General features: G+C 48.4%; 1 protein-coding gene across 1 annotated transcript in view; it reads right to left on the reverse strand.

The window, feature by feature from the left end:
• Positions 1-22,399, reverse strand: part of ACOXL (acyl-CoA oxidase like) — a 319,722-nt gene that overhangs the window by 39,702 nt on the left and 257,621 nt on the right. The window contains exon 16 of the mRNA XM_070474015.1: positions 16,324-16,394. Coding sequence (XP_070330116.1) covers positions 16,324-16,394 — 71 coding nt within the window. The remainder of the gene's footprint in view (positions 1-16,323; positions 16,395-22,399) is intronic.

Consider the following 22,399-nt stretch of genomic DNA (forward strand, 5'->3'; position numbering starts at 1 on the left):
TATATATATATATATATATATATATATATATACTGACAATAACAAGTGTTGGTGAAGATACTGAGCAATTGGATCTCCTTATGTTGGGAATGTAATGTTTCTTACAAAATTAAATGTACACTTATGCATGACTCAGTAAATCCACTCCTAAGCATTTACCCTAGAGCAGTGGTTCTCAACTGTGGATGAATTTTGTCCCCCAAGAGACATTTGGCAATAACTGAAGACTGGAATCTATTAATAGTAACTAGATGCCAGGGACACTGTTAAACACCCTACAAATTACAGGACAGCACCCACAATAAAGAAGTACTGACCCAAAATGTCAATATGCACATATATGTATACATATACATGTATATATATACATGCATATGTATATGTACATACATATATGTGCATATATACACACATATATATCTGTGTGTGTATATATATATATGTATACATATATCATCTTTACTCATAATCATCAAAAACTGAGAACAATCCAATCATTCACTGGGTGAATGATTAAACAAACTGTGGTATATCCATACCATGGAAAACTACTCAGCAATGAAAAGGTATAGCTGTAGATGCATGGAATGACTTAGCTGAAACTCAAATACAGAGTGAAGGAAGTCAATATCCAAGGTTACATATCATACGATTCCATTTCTATAACATCCTCACAATGACACAACTATAGTGCTGGACAATAGATTATTGGCTGCCAGGGTTTATCAGAAGAGGAAGAGAATGATTATAAAGCCATATCATAAAGGATTATTTTAGGATGGTTAAATTGCTCTGTATCCAGGTTGTGATGGTGTTAATACAACTATATGTTGTTATTGTTCAGCTGCTAAGTTATGTCCTACTCTTTGTGACCCTAGGGACTGTAGCCTGCCACGCTCCTCTGTCTTCCACTATCTCCTGGAGTTTGCTCAAATTCATGTCCATTGAACCACTGATGCTATCTAAATATCTCATCCTCTGCCACCCCTTTTTCTTCTGCCTTTAATATTTCCCAGCACCATGGTTTTTTCCACTGAGTCAGCTCTTCATATCAGGTGGCCAAAGTATTGCAGCCCAGCAACAATCCTTCCAATGAATACTCAGGGTTGATTTCCTAGTTTAGGATTGGCTGGTTTGATCTTCTTGCAGTCTAAGGGACTCTCAAGTGTCTTATCCAGGACCACAGTTTAAATTCATAGAGTTATATACACCTAAGAAGACCATTTTGCTGTACAATAATTTTAAAATATCATCTTTTATGTATGTACCACCTCCTCTTTGTTATGGCAGACTCCAAGCTGAAAAGGCTATATTCTGTAAGTGTTTCCTATATTTAAACTTTGTCCAAGGACCCTTCCCTGAGTTCCTCCCAATGAAAGTCACCCTTTCCCTTCCAGGTTCCTCACAGCAGTGTGTTTTTCCCTGTTACATATTCTGCCTGCTGGTCTAATTATTTGCCCATTTGACTTTCTCCCAGATCACAGTATGATAAGGAAGTCAGGCACTGTGGCTCATGCATCTTGGAATGTCTGCAACCCCAGCCCAGTATCAGGGTTTAGTGTGTGCATTTGTAGAACTGAGACCCTTGGTTCCCAAGAGCATACACCTATTGGGCCAACGACAGAAAGAAGGGAGATTGCCTGCAATTTGTGCCAAGTAGGCAGCCTGTATCCATGGCCTGAGATGCATAATAAGCAAAGAAATGAAGCAAAAGGACTAAGTTGGACTTCCAGTGTCAGAGAAGATGAACAAAGCCTATTAATTCACGGTAATACCAGCATGATTTCAGAACACTTTTCCCCAGCAACAACCTAGTTATCTCAATGTGATGTAGTGCTCTGCCTTCTGCCTCAGACTTTAGCCACTTGGGATCTGCATTACTGCCTTGTAAAATTGATGGGCAGTGGCACCGTCTCTTAGTTTAAGGAATTTCTGCCAGCCTTAGCAAAAAATATTAGCATTGCAATTTCTAAGGGCATTCTTTTGCCATAGAAAAGTGATTAAAAATTGGACCAGACTGGAACAATGCCCAGCTCAAATTCGTATAGTTCACCTGCCCTGTCTCCTCCATGCCATCTGCTCCAGGTGTGAGCTCATCAGCTTCCACAGGTGAGGGAGTCTTCTTTATATTACACTGGAAAAAGGCTGGAGAGGGGGTAATCAACATTAATGTCTTTTTCTTGAGCACCCAAGGAAGTTCTTCAGATCAATGTCTCTTTTCCTCCTAAGCTGCCTGAAGATGTTAATTTTTTTTAAAGGAAGATCCAATCTGCCAGATGTTTCTTGTGTCTTACAAGCCTCTCTTTTTGAAAAAGGTGACAGACAGTGGCAGTGGATCATTTCGGTAGAGCTAGTGCTCTAGGAGAGAAGAGGTAAGCATGAAGGTGATCTTTTCTTTCTGAGTCTTTGCACACTGAAGAGCCGAGATGGCTCTCTGTCCACCTCCACTTTGGGCAGAGGACCCAGTTTAGAAAAGTGATGGTGGGCCGTGTGTTGGTGTCATGGCGAATCAAAGGCAGAGGGTGCAGCAGGAGACAGGGACGGGACAGCCAGCCAGACCCAGAGCATGTTCTGTTCTCTGCCTCATTGGGAGACACAAGAGACTTGGGTGCGAACCCTGGAGGAGGAAATGGCAACCCACTCCAGTATTCCTGTTTGGAAAATTCCATGGACAGAGGAGCCTAGTGGGCTACAGTCCATGGGGTCACAAAGAGTTGAACATGACTGAGCATACATGCATGGAGAAGCCTAGACATAGTTCTATCTTTGCCTTTGCAGATGCTGGGAAGTGAAAAGTGCAGAAAATTCATCCACAGGAAACAGAAGCTCAGCAAGCCAAAAAGGAGACAGAAAGGAAAGTTGTAGAGAAGGTAACCTTGAGATATCTTTTTTTTTTTTTCTCGGCAGGCTGCATACGCATGAACAAAGGGGAGACTGGACTTCGGCTGCCTCTCAGCCCTAAGGGCAGACTGATACTTGGGGAGTCTTCCATCTGGCTGCAGAATCCAAGCTCTTCTGTGGCTGCCAAACTCTGGCAAACCCACTCCAACTACTTTGTAGTGCTGCAGTGCACTGTCCGTAACATGTCTAGGGGAAGTGGGAAAATTCAGAAGCCACAGCTTTGCAGGTAGAGATGAAGCTATTCCCCCTGGGGCTCCTTGCACACGTTCATACAGACCGACTCAGAATCATACCCTGCCGCCCTCCATCCTGGGGGGTATCCTTCAGTGGCATACCTTCGGATGCATGCTCAGTCATGTCTGACTCTTTGCGACCCCATGGACTGTAGCCCGCCAGGATCCTCTGTCCATCGGAATTCTCCAGGCAAGAATACTGGAGTGGGTTGCCATGTCCTCCTCCAGGGGATCATCCTGGCCCAGGGGTCAAACCTGCATCTTAGTCTCCTGCACTGGCAGGCGGGTTCTTTACCACGAGTGCCACCTATATTTTCAGTGGATACCAAATCCACAGATGCTCAAGTCCATTATATAAAATTGCACAGTATTTCATAAAACCTACATATATTCTCCACTATAGTTTAAATCATCTCTAGATGACTTATAATACCTAATACAAAGCAAATGCTATGTAAATAGTCGCAAATACAACGTAAATGCTGTAAATAGTTCCTGGTGTGCAGCAAATTCAAGTTTTACTTTTTGGAACTTCCTGGAATTTTTTTTTCAAATATTTTTGATCTGCAGTAGGTTGAATTCTTGGATGTGGAATCTGTGGGTATGGAGGGCTGACTGTACTTTATGTAGACGGTTTGGCAACTTGTGGAACAGCTTTCAGCCAGGTTCTTCCTTCTGATTTATTTTAACCCAGGATTGATCCCAACTTCCTCCCATTCACGGTTCCTCACCTATTATTGGCTTTGTAATCATCACCACCATCTGTCTCTAGAATTTTTTTCATCTTGCAGAACTGAAATTCTGTACCCATTAAATAATAACTCCTCATTCTCCATTTTTCATGCTCCCTGGAAAGGGACTATTCTATTGTCTGTCTCAATGAATTTAACTACCCTAGGTACCTCATATAAATGGATTCACACAGTGTATATGTTCTTTTGTGTCTGACTTATTTCACTTAGCATAATGTATATAGCTGGGGTTCCTCCATGTTGTAGCCCGTGTCAGAATTGCCTTCCCTTTTTAAGGTTGAATAACATTCTGTTGCATGTATACACCACATTTTTTACTTATCCATTCATTCATCTGTGGACACTAGGGCTGCTTCCACAGTTTAGTTGCTATGATTAGTGCTGCTATGAACATGGGTGTGCTAATACCCATTCAAGCCACTATTTTCAACTCTTTGCCCAGAAGTGAAATTTCTGGATCATGTGGCAAGTCTATGCTTAATATTTTGCCATCCTCCTCTGTTCAAGAATACTGGAGTGGGTAGTCATTCCCTTTCTCCAGGGGATCTTCCCAACCCAGGTCTCCTGCATTGCAGGCAGATTCTTTACCGGTGAGTCCATATGAGGCACAGAGAAAACCCAGGGAACATCCTGCCATGGCATCCTCAGGTCCTGAGGTCTGTTTTTAGGGTTTTCTTATGGTTGTTTTTGTACATAATGTCCATTATTTTCACTGAACTCAGCAGAAAGAATAGGAATAAGAATCTTCCCTTCTTCATCTTCCTGGAAGAAGGGGTCTGCATTTTGTATACATCACACAACTGGGTTTTGTTTTTTACTCCATCTGAAAGCCTTTCACTTTTAATAGTAGGTTTATCTCACTTATATAATTGGTCTTAATCCTAACATTTAATGTTATATTTTTCTGTGAAAGTACTTCCAAAATATTATATACTAATCAAACAATTACCGATAGATTGTTCCTAGCTGCCCTTCCCATCAGACAAAAGTTGCAAGAACACATCAAGTTGTCTAATCCCTATCTTGTTCTTTTCACAGTCCTAGAAGAGATTAAGATGGAAAGATTTTCCCAAAAGGGAAAACATTCCATCAGGAGACACCTGAGCAGAAGTAGTCAGGTGACTGGTACCTTCATGCTGGCCGTTTTCATGGCACTTATTCCACAAGTAAATTTCTCCCTCTCTCCTCCCCCACCTTACCTCTTGAGAGCCGACTGTGTGCCAGGCATCTTGCCGGGTCCCAGGAGCAGAAGGGAGTCGAGCTAACTCATCTTTTTCTTTCTTCCTCCCTCAAACTTGATAACCATGCTGTGTGTGTGTGTGTGTGTTTCAGTAGACTTTTGAATGAAAAGTTAACCCAAAAGAGACCAGCTAAAATTTTAGTAGGACTTCCCAAGTGGCTCAGTGGTAAAGAATCTGCCTGCCACTGCAGGAGACATGAGAGACCCAGGTTCAATCCCTGGGTTGGAAAGATCCCCTGGAGGAGGAAATAACAACCTGCTTCAGTATTCTGGCCTGGAGAACCCCATGGACAGAGGGGCCTCGCAGGCTACGTCCACAGGGTCACAGAGAGTCGGACATGGCTGAGTGACTGAGCACACAACATTTAGTAAGGGAAAGAAGAAAGGCTGTGCAGGTCCAGGGAGCGGAAATCTTCAAGTCTCATAACATTTCTGGTTTTCAATCACAGCACAGGTGTCCTCGGTTGCAGGCAAGGAAGTTGCCTGAGTATGAGAGCCCGGCTCTGCCCCTCCATCAGCCCCATCCATCATGAGCCCCCATACAACCTGAGTACTAACGTTGCCTCTGCTGGGTGCTGGGAAAGCCACTTGACAATCCTGTTAACGTCTAGTAGCGTGGACTCAGGGCTTCCCAGGTGGCTCAGTGGTAAAGAATACACCTGTCAATGCAGAAGACGTGGGTTTGGTCCCTGGGTTGGGAAGATCTCCTGCAGAAGGAAATGGCAACACACTCTAGTATTCTTGCCCAGAAAATCCCATGGACAGAGGAGCCTGGCAGGCTACAGTCCATGGGGTCTCAAAAGAGTCAGACTCGACTTAGTGACTCAACAACAAGAAGCCTGGACTCACAGCCCTGAAATTCCCTGATGAAATTTCTCCATATTCTGGGTGAGTCACTCAAGAGAATGCTCCTGGGCACTTCAGCATCGTGACCTCTTTATTCAAATGGCAAAATGACAACTCTGGGGCCAGGTCCTGTTTTCTCCTCCCACTAATTTTATTTCCCGAGGGCCAAATTTTGCTTTCATTTTCCTACAGATGGCTTTCAGCAGATTCGTCTAGTTTTCTTACTTGTCTCCAGTGATTTCCTCTCCCTCTTTCCCCTGTCTTCTAGAAAAGTCTGAAATGAAATCTGTCCCCGAGAGCTGTGCACAGAGGCTGTGGAGGTGGGGAGTGTTCAGGCAGGAGTTACGGCTCAGGCCAGGCTGGCAGAACAGGGCATCCCCAGACAGTGATGCTCTCTGCACCTGGGGAAGAGCACTGCTGTTCCAAACACGGCTTTCTGCTCTCCAGCTGCTTTTCCACTTGGATATTGATTCAGATGCTTGATGAAAAAGCGTCAAGGGCAGAGCAGGTGTGATATCTCACCTATCGCTCCATTCGTCTGTGCAATCACACGCTCCTCTTAGGTAATCAGGCACATGCAGAGTTTTCACATGACAGCGTTTGAACCCAGAAAGCCGTCAGTCCATTTCCCCTGACAGGGGAGCTTTGTGGAGGAGGTGGATGACAGCTTCTGCTGCATTCCCTCTCACAGACACCTGACTTTGGCATTAACCTTCCGAACCAAAGGAAAGAATGCTGAAGGCTGGAATTTCAAGATCGCTGGAGCACACCAGGTGGCTCAGGGGTAAGGAACCCACCTGCCAATGCGGGGGATGCAGGGGACGCGGGGGACGTGGGGGGTGCAGGGGGCGCGGGGGACGCGGGGGACGCAGGGGGCGCGGGGGAGCGGGGGACGCGGGGGACACGGGGGACGCGGGGGACGCAGGGGACGCAGGGGACGCAGGTTTGACCCCTGGGTCAGGAAGATCCCCTGGAGGAGGAAGTGGCAACCCACTGCAGTATTCTTGCCTGGGAAATCCTGTGGACAGAGGAGCCTGGGGGGCTGTTGTCCACGGGGTCGCAGAAAGTAGGACACAACTGAGCACGCACAGAGAACACATGGGGGAAAGGCACGTGGCCAACAAGGATAGAAACTTCTGGAGACCTCTCCCCTGAAGTGGCAGCTGGCTGGGTCCCCTACTGCAGCAGCCAGCTCTCAAGACACGCATCGGTGCACCTGAAACACTCTCTAAATGGAAAATACAGAACACAGCTTCTCACACTGACCCCACCAGTAAGCACAATGGAACCCACACAGTTGGTTAAATTTAATTTCCTGCAGAAACTTAACACAAATACCACCTCCTCTGGCAAGTCCTCTCTAACCTATGCTGTGTCGGGCATCCCAGTTGAATGCATTGTTAACACCCCCAATTTCCTCCCTTGTACCATACAGCCCACTACGACGTGCTTGCTTATTGGGGAGTCTCATCTGATAGTCAGGGAGCTGAGGGTGAGGACCAGGTCTTACGATTATAGCACCCCCAGGGCCTAGCACAGTGGCTAGCATGTAATAGTCACTCAGATGTTTCCGAAGAGGGGTTGTGGCAGGTATGTGCAGACAGTCAACAAAATAACCCTTCTGTTGACCTATCAGGGAGCCTGAAATTCTCCTGAAAATTTATTTCCTTGAGTTAAAAAGTTAATCCTAGGCACCGAAGATTTATTTCCAAAATTAAAATTTCACTAGGAGAGATAACTGCAACTGAGATTTGGGGGCATTGGTTTGAGATGAGCCCTGCAGACCCTTGGCATGAGCTCGACCTTGTGGGGAGAGAACCAGGAATGAAGGAAAGGAGGCATTCTAGGGCCTTCATGGCACCAAGGTACAGGAATGAAGGAAAATCATTTACGGCTGGAGCACTACATCTGAAAGTTGATTTCTATGTCACTTAAAGCTCTTTTCCCTTATTAAATATGTATTTAAAAGCCTGAAATAGATTCTTCAAACAAGCCAGGTACTAGAAGACCATCACTTGGCCCACGGTGGTCCTCAATGAACATGGCAGAACAGCTGCCTTAGAACATGTTCAGCCACATGCTTGCTTCTTTTTGTGTGGCTCTGACTTGGAAGGAGCAGAGAAGGTAGCAGGAAAAAATGAGAGAGAAAGGACGGGGTTTCACCACCGCAGACCCCACCACCCTTAATGATCTCGGCTCATGGAATTTGCAGCAGGGACTGACACTCTTCATGCTGGCCGGGGCTTGGAAAATGGAGTCAAGCCCCAGATGGGAACTCTCTTTTCTGTGTGGGAGGCCTGAGCCCTTGACTGGCCCCAGATGCTTAAGCGGGGGCTGTGGGCATGCGTGGTGCACACACAGGATGTTTGCTCTTATTTCCTGCCCTGGGCCCCAGGACACTTTCAAAGGCAAGGGGCCACGCTGGGGTCTTTGGGTGGGAAAAGGACCACTGACAGAAAGGAGGACATCATACGTCTCCTGTGCACTCAGCGGGAGGCATGGCCATTACCTTTGGCTGCTGGGTTTGGTGCTTAAACCAGCTGCCACCCACACGTGTTGAGAAAAGGAAGAAAGAGCAGTTAGAATGAAGGAAAGAGGGAAAAACCCCACCTCGCCCACTTGACAGGCTCCAACTGCTGCTGCCAGCCGCCTGTGAGCCAGGGACGGTCCCCTGCAAACCCCCTGCCCGACGCCGGGGCTGCCGCGGTGAGCACCCGCCAGAGCCGCAGCGGAGGCCTCCTCCACACATAGAGGCAGACGAAAGGCCCCCGAGGGAACGGGAGTCATTCCCCGACCGGGATGCTGCTCCCTCGGCCGAGCCACACGGAGGGAACAGGCCGGGCGAGGCGAACCGCGGGAGAAGCCAGGCAGAAAGAGTCGCCGTGCCAATGACAACTGGGGGAACACGAGATAACCAACTTGCTGGGGTGTTTCTAAGCCTTTGAGGGGAGGTGAATCAGTGGAGCGGTCATGTGGAAAATTCCCTTTCTCCTCAAGGCTCTGCCAGTCCCATGCTGAGGTAAAGTCATCATTTTTCTGCTGAAAACTCTCAACAGTTGCAACAATCTTGGCCTGTTAGCATTCCACCACGTGAGGAAAAAAGGCCCATTTCCAGGAAGAAGTTGTATTTTGTAAACTTGGTATTTTGTAAACTTGGGAAACGGAAGGGTCAGGCCATGTCACTCACTTGGGGACTTCAAGTTTCAAGAAAGACTTGTGTGTCTGAGTTCCTAGAACATCATGAGACAGAGAAATGGCCCCATTGGGCCAGACCACAGCTGGGGTCGGGGGGAGATGGGGGAGGAGGGCCTGGCCTTCTTCCCTCCACGTCTGTCTGGGATTGCCTGTGTCTGTGGGGGCAGCGTGAATACTTGGGAACCGATGAAAAGTGCTCAGGAAGCTCGCATGCCTCTGGTCAGTGGAGCCTTCCCTGGGAATCAGCTCTGTGGGTTTTCTTGACCTGAGCCTTAGCACCCCGAAACGGTGCCCTCCACTCCAATGGGCCCCTGCACATGTCAGTCGGGAAGACAGCAGACACTCAAACTGCTCTGCTTGTGTCCTCAGACCTAAGTATCATCAGCCTTGCCACAGATGGGCCATCCATCTGCCAATCAAATGGAGACTGGCCGGAGCATCACTGCTGGTGTGACGGCCCCACCAGAGGTCTGCGCTTTGCAGAGCAGAGTCAAGATGGCTCTCTTCACTCCTGGGCAGGCAGTTTGGCTCTTGTTACCATTTTCTATAGTCTATGGGGTATGAGGGGGCTTCCCAAGCGGTGCTAGTGGTAAAGAACCTGCCTGCCAATGCAGGAGACATAAGAGATGAGGGTTCAATTCCTGGTTCCGGAAGATCCCCTGGAGGAGGACACAGCAACCCATTCTAGTATTCTTGCCTGGAGAATCCAATGGGCTGAAGAACCTGGCAGGCTACGGTCCATGGGGTCACAAAGAGTCAGACACGACTGAAGCGACTTAACATGCACGCACATGTGGTATGATATCAAAAAGTCAATCTTGAACTTTATACGGTGCTTCCAGCCAGAGCCCTCAGGCAGAGTGGCTGAGGCAGGACTGCGCTGGGGGCTGCAGAATGGGGAATATTCCAGGCACTCACTCAGCATCCCTGGAGTGGGGAGGTCTGGCTCTGAGACAGCCCTCCGGTTAAAGCAGGTCAAGTAGAAGCTCCTTCTACTAGCTCTTGTGCCCTGGCCCAGGGGGAGCAGCACAAATCAGGAAGGGCTACTTTCCCCAGAACATCCTACTTGCTTTTCCAAAGGGAGGCAAGGAGACCCAGCGGGTGGCCATCCTGTGATGCTTTTGTCCAAGGGAGGGTCCTTGCTGGGCCTCTGTCTCACACCCAAACTGGAGACAGCTGCTGCCAGGTGTGGAAGTAAGTCCCCAGGGAGTAGATGAAGGCACTGTGATCATTTATATTTGATTTAGAAAATGATGGCCTGAACACAAACTGGTACCAAGGAGCCTGTCTCATGGCCAGTTTCCATCACTGAAAAGAGGGAGCAATTTTTAAAAATCTTTACTTTGGCTGTGTTGGGTCTTAGCTGCAGCATGCAGGATCTTTTAGCCGTGGCACATGGGGTCTAGTTCTCTGACCAGGGATCAAACCCAGCTATACTCTACTGGGAGCATGGAGTCTTAGCCAGTGGACCACCAGGGAAGTCCCCCCAGTTTTTAAGAAAAGACCATCCTGGAGGTAGGGGGGTGACAGGGACTAGCTGGATCAAACACTGAGAGAAAAGTCTGATAGGCAATCTAGAGCCATTTGATGAGAAAGGGATTTTGGACCTGATTCAAAAACAGGCTCATCAGATGCCTGGATTCACCTCGGACAGTCATGGTTTATGCTCAGTCATCCAAGCTTAATTTTTACCAGTGCCCCCTTTCACTCTCAAAAAAAGTCCAGGTTTGAATGGTAAGTTCTGTGATCTCCCTGTTTCAAAGGATAGAGGGGCTTAGGGCCAGAAACTGAACCAGAGAGGGACACGAAGGCTCATTTGGCTGACCCTGAAGTAGCGACACAGACAGTTGAGGGCCAGCACCATTCATTCTCAAGCATGTTTAGAATTGCAAGCTAGTTGACAATGTCCCAGCACAGATTTTCAGAATGTGGTTGCTGGATGGGTCTTTGAAATAATCTCATTCAATCTCTTTTGTCAGAAGATGACACTGGGCTAAAAGAGGTCAAAATGACCTGCCAAGGTCACAGGCTGGAGACTGGTAGAGTGGAGACCTGACTTGCCCTCAATGGACCAGGGTCAGCTGCTCTGTTCTGAGACAGAGGAAAGGGTTAACTCTGAAAGATGCTGCCAAGGGAACAGATGCACTGGCTTTGGCTTGGCAACCCCCAGAAAGAGCTGTGAATTGTCCACAGCCCAAGGCTGAGAAGGGAGGATAGAGACCAGAGATGGGAGGAGGTTCACAGCTGCTGCGTGAGCTTAGACGTGGGGCTGCAGTTCACGTGTGATCTGGAGCTGCAGGGAAGTGGGGAGTGGAGCAGAGGTGAGGTGTAGCTCACCCTGGTGAGCTCTCCAGGGTGGTGACAGCAAGGACTGAAGAGTCTAATCAGCAAATAGAACTAAGAATGAAAGAAGAGGGACTTCCCTGGTGGTCTAGTGGCTGTCTCTGAGCTTCTATTGCAGGGGACGTGGGTTCAATCCCTGGTCGGGGAACTAAGATCCCACACGCCAGGGGCAACTAAGCTCCACAACAAGAGAGACCAGCATGACACAATGGAGATCCAGTGAAGCCAAGATGAAAACAATAAAAAAAGAATGAGTGAAGAAACAGGTCAATAAGGGGATTGAAAGTGAATGGGGTCATAAGTCATTTATGGAATCTAAATCTTTTCTGTGGTTCAAATTGTAGTGAAATCTGCCTGCGAGGCAAACCCTAACGACAGCTGTCCTACCCTTGGCATCTCTTCCCCAGCCCCTTAGTAGGGCCACAGTGGTGGGAAAAACCTAAGTCATCAATAGCCTGGGCCTCTATTTGGCATCTGGAGAAGGAAATGGCAGCCCACTCCAGTATTCTTGCCTGGGAAATCCCATGGACAGAGGAGCCTGGGGGGCTATAGTCCATGGGCCATGACTCTCAAAGAGTCAGACACAACTGAGCATGCACACAGCTTAGTATCTGGGGAAACTGAGTCATGGAGCCAGCTTCCTCCTGCCTCACAGTATTCTCAGAAAACAGGGCGTGACTGACAGCAAGCCGAGAGAGGGGTCCCACGCAGCAGCCTCAGCACAGCACCCGCGGTGTCATCGGTCTTACCTCCTGTGTGGCTCTGCTGTGGCCAAGGTGGCAGGCTTTCTGTGAATCTGCTCATCTGAGTGGAGGTCCCAGGAAGAAGCCCAGACTGAGGGTCCAAAGCCTGGCTTTGTGCCCCCAAATCCACTGCCCAACAACTAGCAGAGAGCCATGGCTTCCCCTGGTCCTGCTCTTCTTGGCTGCCACACGAAGGCTCTGGTTTCTGCCATCTCCAAAGCCTCCCTCTCTGGCTCTGTTTTCCCAGGGGTATTGGACATAGGCTCAACCACTCTGTGTTCATCTTTTCATCTTCCCTGCAGTCTGTTTCTAGAGCACCCTCATAGATCATGAAATATCTACCCTTGGGTCTCAAGTGGGGGCATCCTAGGAGGTGCAGTGGTAAAGAATCAGACTGCCAATGGAGGAGATGCAAAAGATGTGAATTTAATCCCTGGGTGGGTCGGGAAGATCCCCTGGAGTAGGAAATGGCAACCAACTCCAGTATTCATGTCTAGAGAATCCCATGGACAGAGGAGCCAGGCAGGCTACAGTCCATGGGGTCACAAAGAGTCAGACAAAAGTGAAGTGACTGAGCACACACACACAAGTCTCAAGTATCCAGGATGGTGTAAGGATGTCACAGCATGCGTGCAAAATATAACTTTTAAAAAACATCAGAGTCAGTCTCCATCTGCATTTTTTGCCTGCAACAACTTTCACCCGATGAGGTGGAGTTAAATATTTTAGCTGGTTGCAGAGAGAGAGGAAGTGAACAGCTCGCCCAAGTAAACATAAACTGGACCACAGGCTGGTTGTAGTCAGAGCGATCTGCTGTCACCCTGAGCACGTTCTCCCACAGAACCATCTACAAAAATCCTGCACACCACTGTCACACCCACATGATGCTCTCTGATACGTGACATTAAAAACCTCAATCTCCTGAAAAAAATCATAAAACAGTTTCAGTATATATGAACTGAGCACTCGTTTTTGTTCAGTGAAACTTCTTTGATGATGCCAGTTCAAATAACTACCGATATTGAGAAAACAGCCACAGACATCATCCTCGGTTGCAATGGCCACACAGTCTGCAGAGACCAACGGGAAAGACATGAAATATTGAATGTCACTGGAGATTACTCCAGGACACCTTGGGCTATCTGAACCCTCTTCCACATCCAACTGCTAGTTTTTTTTAAATTAATTTTTATTGGAGTATAGTTGAATTATAATGTTGTGTTAGTTTCAGGTGTACAACAAAATGAATCAGTAATTTTGATACATATGCACATACTCACTCTATTTTAGATTCTTTTCCTATATAGGTCATTATAGAGTATGCAATTGTTAGTTAGCAGCCAAATGTTCCCAAAGAGACAGCCTGGGGTGGCATGTGCATGGCAGGGGGAGGTGAGAAAGTAAAAGGAAGGGACTTTCCTGGCAGTTCAGTGGTTAAGACTTCACCTTCCAAAACAGGGTGTGTGGGTTCGATCCCTGGTCAAGGAACTAAGATCCCACAGGCATTGTGGTCAGAAAACCAAAACTGTAAAACAGAAGCAATATTGTAACAAATTCAATAAAGACTTAAACAATGGTCCAGATGAAAAAATAAGTCTTTTAAGAAAAGAAAAACTGAGAGAAGGAAGAGGCTTTGAGTGGCATCTCTCTCTGTATTCTCTCTATGGATATGAAGAGAGTGGCCACAGATTCCCAGTCATGGAGGCCTCGGGGACGGTGAAATGCAAGCCTGGTCTGGTCTCCTGGCACTGGGCTCCATGCTCTGACCCCTCCATCCCATGCTGCCTCTGAGATGCCCAGGTAACCTCTACGCAGGGCTCAGCAGCAGGACCAAGCGGCACACAGTAGGTCCAGCCCACAGAGGTATGGAGAGGGGAACACAGGGCGAGATGGACATGAGGAGGAGCCTAAGAAAGAAACAGGAAGGAGGAGATGGTGGGAGAAAATGCTGGACCAAACAAGAAGAGAGAACCAAAGGTGCTACACCCCGGTCACCTGACAGGTGACTGGAAGCAACCTTGGTGTCCATCTGCAGATGAAGGGGTAAAGAAGATGTGGTACATATGTACAGCAGAATATCACACAGACATGAAAAGGAACAAAACTGGGTCCTGTGTACAGACGTGGATGAACCTCGAGTCTGTCATACAGAGTAATGTTAAGCCAAAAAGAGAAAGACAAATATCATATTAATACATTAATGCATATTTATGGAATCTAGAAGGGCTTTTCAGGTGGCCCAGTGGGTAAAGAATCCACCTGCAATGCAGGAGACAGAGGAGACATAGGTTTGATCCCTGGGTTAAGAAGATCCCTTGGAGGAGGGCATGGCAACCCACTCCAGTATTCTTGCCTGGAGAATCCCACTGACAGAGGAGACTGGTAGGCTACAATCTGCAGGGTCACAAAGAGTTGGACACAATGGAAGTGACTGAGCATAGCACACACAGCATGGAATCTAGAAAAGAGGTACAGATGCTCATTTTCAGGGCAGGAACAGAGATGTGGATGCAGAGAATGGACATGTGGACACGGTGGGGGCAGGGAGACTGGGACAAATTGAGGAAGTGGAATTGACATCTATAGCCCACCGTGCATAAAATAGAGAGTTAGTGGGAGCCCACTGCATGACCCAGGGAGCTCAGCTCAGTGCTCTGCGACGATCTTGAAGCGTGCGGTGGCAGGAGGGTCAAAGAGGGAGGGGGATATATGTGTACATAAAGCTGATTCACTTTGTTGCACACCAGAAGCTAACACGACATTGTAAAGCAATTACACTCCATTAATTTTAAAAAAGTAAAATAAAATAAAAAACATTTAAATTAAAAAAAAAAAAAGAGGTGAGTGTCTGGGACCCAAGAGCTACTCTATGGCCACAGCACTATTGCCTGTACCTGGCAGGGAGGGTGATCCTGGGGGAACGGGCCTTGGTGGGGAGAACCAAGAACACAGAGTGGACAACCTCCAAACGCCAAGCAAAGCTCCTGTGCCTCCGTGGGTGCTGGCCAAAGCCAGCATATTAGGAGCAGAGCTCTGGTGGGTCAGTTCTCCTGGGCAAACCCAAAGTTTGGTATCAGAACTTCTGTTTATAAAAGCAACATTACTGAAAGCTTTAAAAAAAAGACAGACCGAAAATATCACATCTTAGGCAAATGAGTTGAACATCCCTTTTAGCGACGCCCTCGATTTTCCACCCATTTCTAAAGTCAGAGAACACCTGGCATGGTATTTAGGTGAAGAAATGCAATCCCTAGTACACGTGGTTTCCTGACGACACAGAACTGAAATGACATCACGGAAATGCAGATGCCTCCTGGTCAGCCTAAGGAGAGTTCCAGGTGAGAAGAGCCTTAGCCATGGATGGGAAAGTCTGTGTTCCTTAGTCATCTGCTGGTGTCTACTGCTTTCTGCCTTCAATGGCCAAGTGTTAATTAAATGCAGGCAGGGTGTTGGCCAGGCTTTCTCACACGTTTGGCTCAACCCCAATGTACAACCGAAATGTAGACGAGACCACACCTGTTCTCCTTTGTCCATTTGGAAGGAAACGAAACAATGGTCACCAAGAAAAAAAACTCTGTCTCCCACTCAAGGGGGAGGAAGCGATGACATCAGATGCCCCTTCCCGTGGTTCATATGAACGGTCTCATTTGTGAAGTGTTCTCCACAGTGACGAAAGTGAGGATGTGGCAGACTCGGGACATATGGAATCCTTTGTCTTAATTAAAAAGTACAGTGAGAGTCATGGAATTTGGCCAAGCCTCATAAATCTGCTCAGAGAATCAAGGCTCTGTCAGATAAGCTTAAGTAGAACCCCCTGAGCCCTCTGGAGAATTGCATAGACCCCCACTCGTGGCTGACACCCACTTTCCCGTCACTTTGCTGCCCTCTGAGGACAGCAGTTGTGCTCATTAGCCAGCAATCCTCCTACCCGCTGATGACAAGTGTATCCCCGAGGAGCGCAAAATTCAGAGATGATAAATTTACTCCTGCCTGTAACTGTGAATCTCTTCTTACGGCAATAAAAGTGCTGCAAGGCTCTCAGGCATCAGGGCTTCCTTTTGGGAACATACCTTCTTTAGCAAAGCCTGGTCCTCTCGGTCAGGACAGTTCCTTACAGCCAGGCAGAACTGCTCTAAAGTAACTGGAAAGGAAGAAAAAGAAAGAGTGAGTGGCCTCCCTGTGGGCCCTGAGCCTCTCTGCACAGAGAAGGACATTGCGGTGTTAACCCACAGAGGTGACATGCCGCCGTCTTTCCTTGCTGATACATTCGAGGGGAACAGAGCCCGCCCTGGGGAGGTGGGGGGCAAGGCTAGCACAACCACTTCACCCGTGTCAGCTGGGATTACTACATGAGAGCCCGGGGCCGTGACCATCAGCAAAGCTCCATCCTAAAATGGTACCAATGAGCTTATTTACAAAACAGAAATAGAGTCACAGATGTAGGAAACAAACTTCTGGTTATGGGGGGAGGCGGGGAGGAGGGATGCGTTGGGAGGTTGGGACTGACATACACACTACTGTATGTAAAACAGCTAGTAAGGACCCACTGTATAGCACAGGTGTGTGTGTGTGTGCGTGTGCGTGTGTGCGTGTGTTGGTTAATCAGTTCCGTCTGACTTTTTGTGACCCCATGGACTGTAGCCTATCAGGCTCCTCTGTCCATGGAGTTCTCCAGGCAACATTACTGGAGTGGGCAGCCATTCCCTTTTCCAGGGAATCTTCCCAACCCGGAGATCAAACCCAGGTCTCCTGCATTGCAGGCAGATTCTTTACCGTCTGAGCCACCGGGGGAGCCCCCAATAATAAATACTATAAACCAAGCCACCAGGAGGGTCTGATGGCCCGTCCTGCCCCCACGGCACACTGCATGTCCATCCCCTGTGACCACCATCTAGAGGACTCCACCCGCCTCTCTAAATCTGGCAGTGCGACGTTTTCTATCTCAAGTCTCCACTGTGATCCCCCCACGATCCCCACCAACTCTTCTCTTGGTATGAAAGATGGGACCTCAGTGTTGACTCAAGCAAACCCCACTAACTCCCCCCAAAATTTCAGGTTGAGCTTCCCCAACCATCTTTCTCCAATAAGGTGGTGGAGAACATTTGCAAGAATATTTGCAAAACAATATTCACAGTCCATCTTAACTGGCCATGAACATGCTAGGAATGTTAACCAGGATGATTTACACAAATGACACTCCGCTTCTGCGTGCTGATGACCTCGATCTCACTCAAGGCCACTCATGTGAGCACCCTTTTCTATTTCAGTCTAAATAAGCACAAAACCACAACTGCCTCCCAGCACGCTGCTTTGACTGTGTTGTTTCACTCTTGAAAGTGCTCCCATGATTCCCTGCCGCCCTCAGATTACTTAAATCCACCTCTTTTGACAAGCATTAAAGCTTTGACTGAGTGAACCCAGGTAGACTTCTTTCCAGACTCAAAGCTGTGCCCACTCTACCTGTCAGCACCCTTCACTGTCATCTACGGGCAGTCTCACCTCCTGTCTCTGACAGCAGCATAGCTCACTCTTCCCATCCAACTGCTCCACACTACTCACCACGCCCCGGGTCCAGCCCATCCTCCGCAGAGCCCACAAAAACTGGTGGAAACGTACCAAGCCTCAAGACGGAGGGACGGTCTGATTCGACTGTTCTGACCCTCGGATCTAGATGTCATGTTTAGACATGCAGAAGCAAAAATGAATCATCATTGAGAAAGCAAGCATGGTCTGGGAATTTTTTATTATAGTTTTCAATGTTACCTATAAAATACAATTCTCTAGAGAGCTTTCCTCTATGACTACACTCCGCTGTCTTAACTGTGGCTGGTTGTATCCCATGCCGACTACTTCTCCCAAGTCTAAAGCCCTGCTCTCGTCTGAGTAAGATGTGCTCGGCTGTGTCACGGGCGTTCCGTTTGTGCTGCGTGGCCTTCTTGCTGGGGCGGCTTCTCATGTTGCAGAGCTCTGGGCACGGGCACTTCAGTAGCTGTGACAAACAGCCTTAATTGCTCCTGGCATGTGGAAACCCCCTGGCCCAGGTATCGAAACTGGGTCCCCTGCGTTGGCAGGCAGACTGTTAACCACTGTGCCATGGGAAGTCCCAGCTTGGGTTTTAGCCCAAACTTCATTCTTTGCCTGTCCTGCCCGACAGGCCTCAAGTCACAGTCCAGTTTTTGGAGCTGGGCAGAAGTGCATTTGTGGGGACACAGGGCTCCCCAGGGAGGGGCAGTAGGAGGGGAGCTTCTCCTTAACAGGCCGGCTCCGTTTTACGAATCAATCACCCCCCACAGCTTCGATGCAAACAAGAGCCCATCCTGACAACGGCAGGTCAACAGGAGCAGGGCTCACCGATTCCTCGGCCGTCTCCCTCACCTTAGAGCCAGTCAGGGTAACACGTGCTCTTGTGCCCAAGGCAGGATTCTTGCCAGCCTCCCCCATTCCGGTTTCTACTGAGGCCAACTCGAAAGAGGAGAGAGGGGCAGAGACTGCTGACGGGGTGGGGGAGGGAGGGTGGGTCCGGGCCCAAGTCACGGATGGAGCAGCGTTGCACCGCAACAGACGCACGGGGCTTCGCTCCCCTCTCCTCCGCCTGCCTCCACGTTTAAACAGGCAGAAAACACAAACCCTCACAAAGAAAGCAGCTGTGGGATCTACTTTCTTCTCCTTCACTGCTGATTCAAGGAGCTGCCTGCCTCAGGAGGAGAAAAGATGCAGCCAAACCAGCGCCCACTCGGGGTCGCTCTGGGTCTCTTCCCTAAGAGACTCTGGCGGTAGCTTTCTTCCCGAGTCCACATCCATTGTTGTAACTGCTCCTAAGTGTCCCTGCGCTGTTCATTTCAGTGGGGGCCACAGAGGCTCCCACCTATCTGAGTAGACAAGCCCTCTTTGATTTAGCCTTTCCACCTTGTGTGACAAAAAGATCAGCCCGCCGATACAGCGAGAACAGTAGGTTTTAGGTAACATACCTGTTAGCTGTGAGGTTGCTAGCTTTGAGGTTGGGGAGTGAGGCAAGGGGGCTGCATAGAAAAAAATGACCCAAGTGAAGGAAAAAAAAAGGAAAGTGATAGTTTGGGAGAAAAAAAAAGACAGGCCAGCATGAAACACCTATGCCTCTCCCGCCAGGGGCTGGTGGATAAATGACGTACAACGCCCAAAGCTCTGCGGCCCGTTTCTGAAAGGCAGGCAGGACTCGCAACACGGTAGGCACCCTACCACTCACACAAATGCCTCTGCCTTGATGCCACCATTAGGACACGCTTACGCAAACAATGGGGGAAAGCGAGATGAGCCAAATGCACAGAGTCTTTGTCCTTTTTGCAATCAGGCTGGTGAGACCGGGCACCACCCTAAAGTTCGTTAGCAGGCACAGCTGGCCTGGACATACGACACGTGGGGCTGAGCCGCTCAGGAATCCTGTCTCATAACCTTTTGACTTCTCCCTCAGTCCCAGCTGGCTGACTCGGGCCTGCCTCTCCCTGAGGGCCCTGGGGGGCGAGGGGGTGCGCCCCTGGTGTCCGTGCCCCAGGCTCCTGGACCGGGACCCTCACTGGTTCTGTGGCACAAGGTGGGAGATGGCGGCGGCCGTCCCTCAGCCATCGCCTCTCACCAACTTATCTTACAGAACGACCTGTCACTCCAGCTTCTGAAGTCCCCCACCCACCTCCTCTTCACAGCACAACAGGGAAATGTTGAGAGGGAGGGAGACAGACAGTGGCGTAAAGGCTGAGTCTTTGCAAGAAGAGCTCCAGCTCTGTGTTCAAAATCGACACAGGGAGGGAAGAGGGATGTTGAACTTCTTGGTACCAAGAAGGCGTAGCAGTTCCAGCCTCCTGCCCACTGGGGTGGGCTGTCAGGGCGTGGGGTGGGCCTCTGCGCCAGGCCAAGGCCTTGGCTCCCCGCTCCCCCGCTCTGTCCTTGTTGCTGGCCCTGCTGTGCCTGCTCACCTGGCTCACGGGATCCACTCCGGACCGCAAGCAGGGCACACAGGTCCCCTTCTCTGGGACCGCGAGCAAGACAGGAACTCAGAGATGCCATTTCTCCAGGCAGACAGGCTCCGGCTCTGTGTAACTAAGTCTCAGTAGCGTCTCTGCCTGCGTGCTGGGGCCACAGCCCTCCCGTGGGCCCTCTGCTTCTCCAGGGCAAACCACCGCTTCTGCGCCCATGACCACCATCCCCCTGCAGCTCCGTCTTCTCACCTGCTGGCCACACTCACTGATTTTGGGCTCTCTTCTCCACCCATCCCCACCCTGGGCCTGTCTCCAACGCAGGATGTTCCCTGGGGCCAGGAGAGCTCCCCCCAAGGGAGGCTGGGTCAGCAGGCCCCTCTCCCCCGGGCCCCTCCACTGGTGCCCTGCTGTCTGCCCAGGAAAGGCCAAGCTCTCCACGGCAGCACCCGGCCCTCCCAGCCCGCTCCTTCAGGCTCCTTCTCTCAATACTCTTCCCGGCCTCTCCCCGGAAAGCCTCCCTTCCGGTGGAACAGGGGCCCCGGCACTCCCGGACCAGCCCTTCACTTATCACCTTCACACTCTGTCTGCACCTAGCCTCCTCCCAGAATGCACCGCCACACTCTCAGCTTTGGGTCCTACCCACGCTTCAGGACCCAGCACCGAGGGGCCCTCTGCGGAGTCTCTGGGGAGTCCGGCAACGTCTGCCCACGCCGGGACCTCTCCCAGGCCATGTTACAGGCTCCAGGGCTCCTTCATGGCCATGGGAAGTCTTCTTGGCTAACTTACTCTTTTGGTTTTTGACCTTTTACCCTCCAGAGCTCAATAGGGAAAGGTTTATGCCTTCTGGATTCCAAATCCTTTTAGCTGCCCTCTTGGACACAGAACCATCTTCACCTATAATTATAGAAATCTGTGGGAATTTGTTTTATTTTCTAGGCTGCCTATTAAAAGAGAATTTCCAAGTAATTTTTAGGGAAAAAAAATCACAACGGATAGCTTTGTCCATCTCTATTTACAATGATGTTACATCAAGTTTCCCCATCAAGGATTCAACAAGCACTTTGACGGCTCAGATTGGGGTCCTGAGTCAGTAAGAGAAGGTAAAATACTGATGAAACTGATGAAAACCTTGCTTTTAGTTATATTACGATCATTTCCCCATCTAACATTTGATGCCACTTTGAGCATGTATCAAATCTTGTTAAACTATTATATCTCAAAGGAGTGCCTGCTTTTTTTTCTCCTTCAGCTCTCGCGTTTCTGAGTAAAAGCCATCATTTTCCAGTTAATAAAGCATTATATTTTGTCTGCAAACAAATTCCCATAATTTACAAGCAAAGAGAAAGGGAATTCATGAAGAGGAGACACTGTACTATTTTTCCTTCTGACATTTGGGATCTACCATGAGTTAAAAATGATGGTTTTATCTCTGGTGATTTATCAAACTCCAGATTCCCTAAAAGATAAACAGATGCACAGAGGAAGAATGCATCACCTTAATGCTTCATTTTGACACTCTGGGTATCTAAAAAGAATGTATTTTGAATCTCTCCCCTCCAGAAATTCAGTCATTCCCATGATTTACACATTGAATTCTTGTTTTCCAAACACACTTACGTGAGAATATGCCAGGAGACACATTGAAAGAAAATGGTCACATTTGAAACACAGATTATTTATAGACATAAAACTCAAAGAACTGAAAGAAAATCTGGTTGTCAACAGACAGTCGCTTTTTCTATGCTTTCTCTGTAGCTGAATTTGGGTTTTGTGTGGGTGGCTCATGTGAACTCAAAGGTTATTTGCTAAATGTTTGATGAGATTAGGACATGTTGTCTTCTAAAACCTAAATGTAAGTTTGTGTATATGGCACATATGTTTAACTTTAGAATATGGATAACTTTTTAAATATAGAAAACCATACTTAGAATTGCTGTTATAAAACAAGATTTCCTACGCTCCTATATTTATTCACAGTTTAGAAGGTCTTATTCATATTCCTAGTGGAGATCTCATAATAGTTACACAGTAGAAATTTTTGCTTTTTTACCTTTTGGGTTAATTTCATCTGCCAACTTGGGCACTCAGTTTGAAAGTACTTAGGTACCAGGAGCTGGAAAGTCAGTGTGGCCTGCAACTCAGATCTTTGCAGTTCATCATATAGGCTACATCTTTGATCACATAGTGTACAAAGGCG

The sequence above is a fragment of the Odocoileus virginianus genome, chromosome 2 (genome assembly GCF_023699985.2).
Source record: "Odocoileus virginianus isolate 20LAN1187 ecotype Illinois chromosome 2, Ovbor_1.2, whole genome shotgun sequence".
Taxonomy (NCBI): domain Eukaryota; kingdom Metazoa; phylum Chordata; class Mammalia; order Artiodactyla; family Cervidae; genus Odocoileus; species Odocoileus virginianus.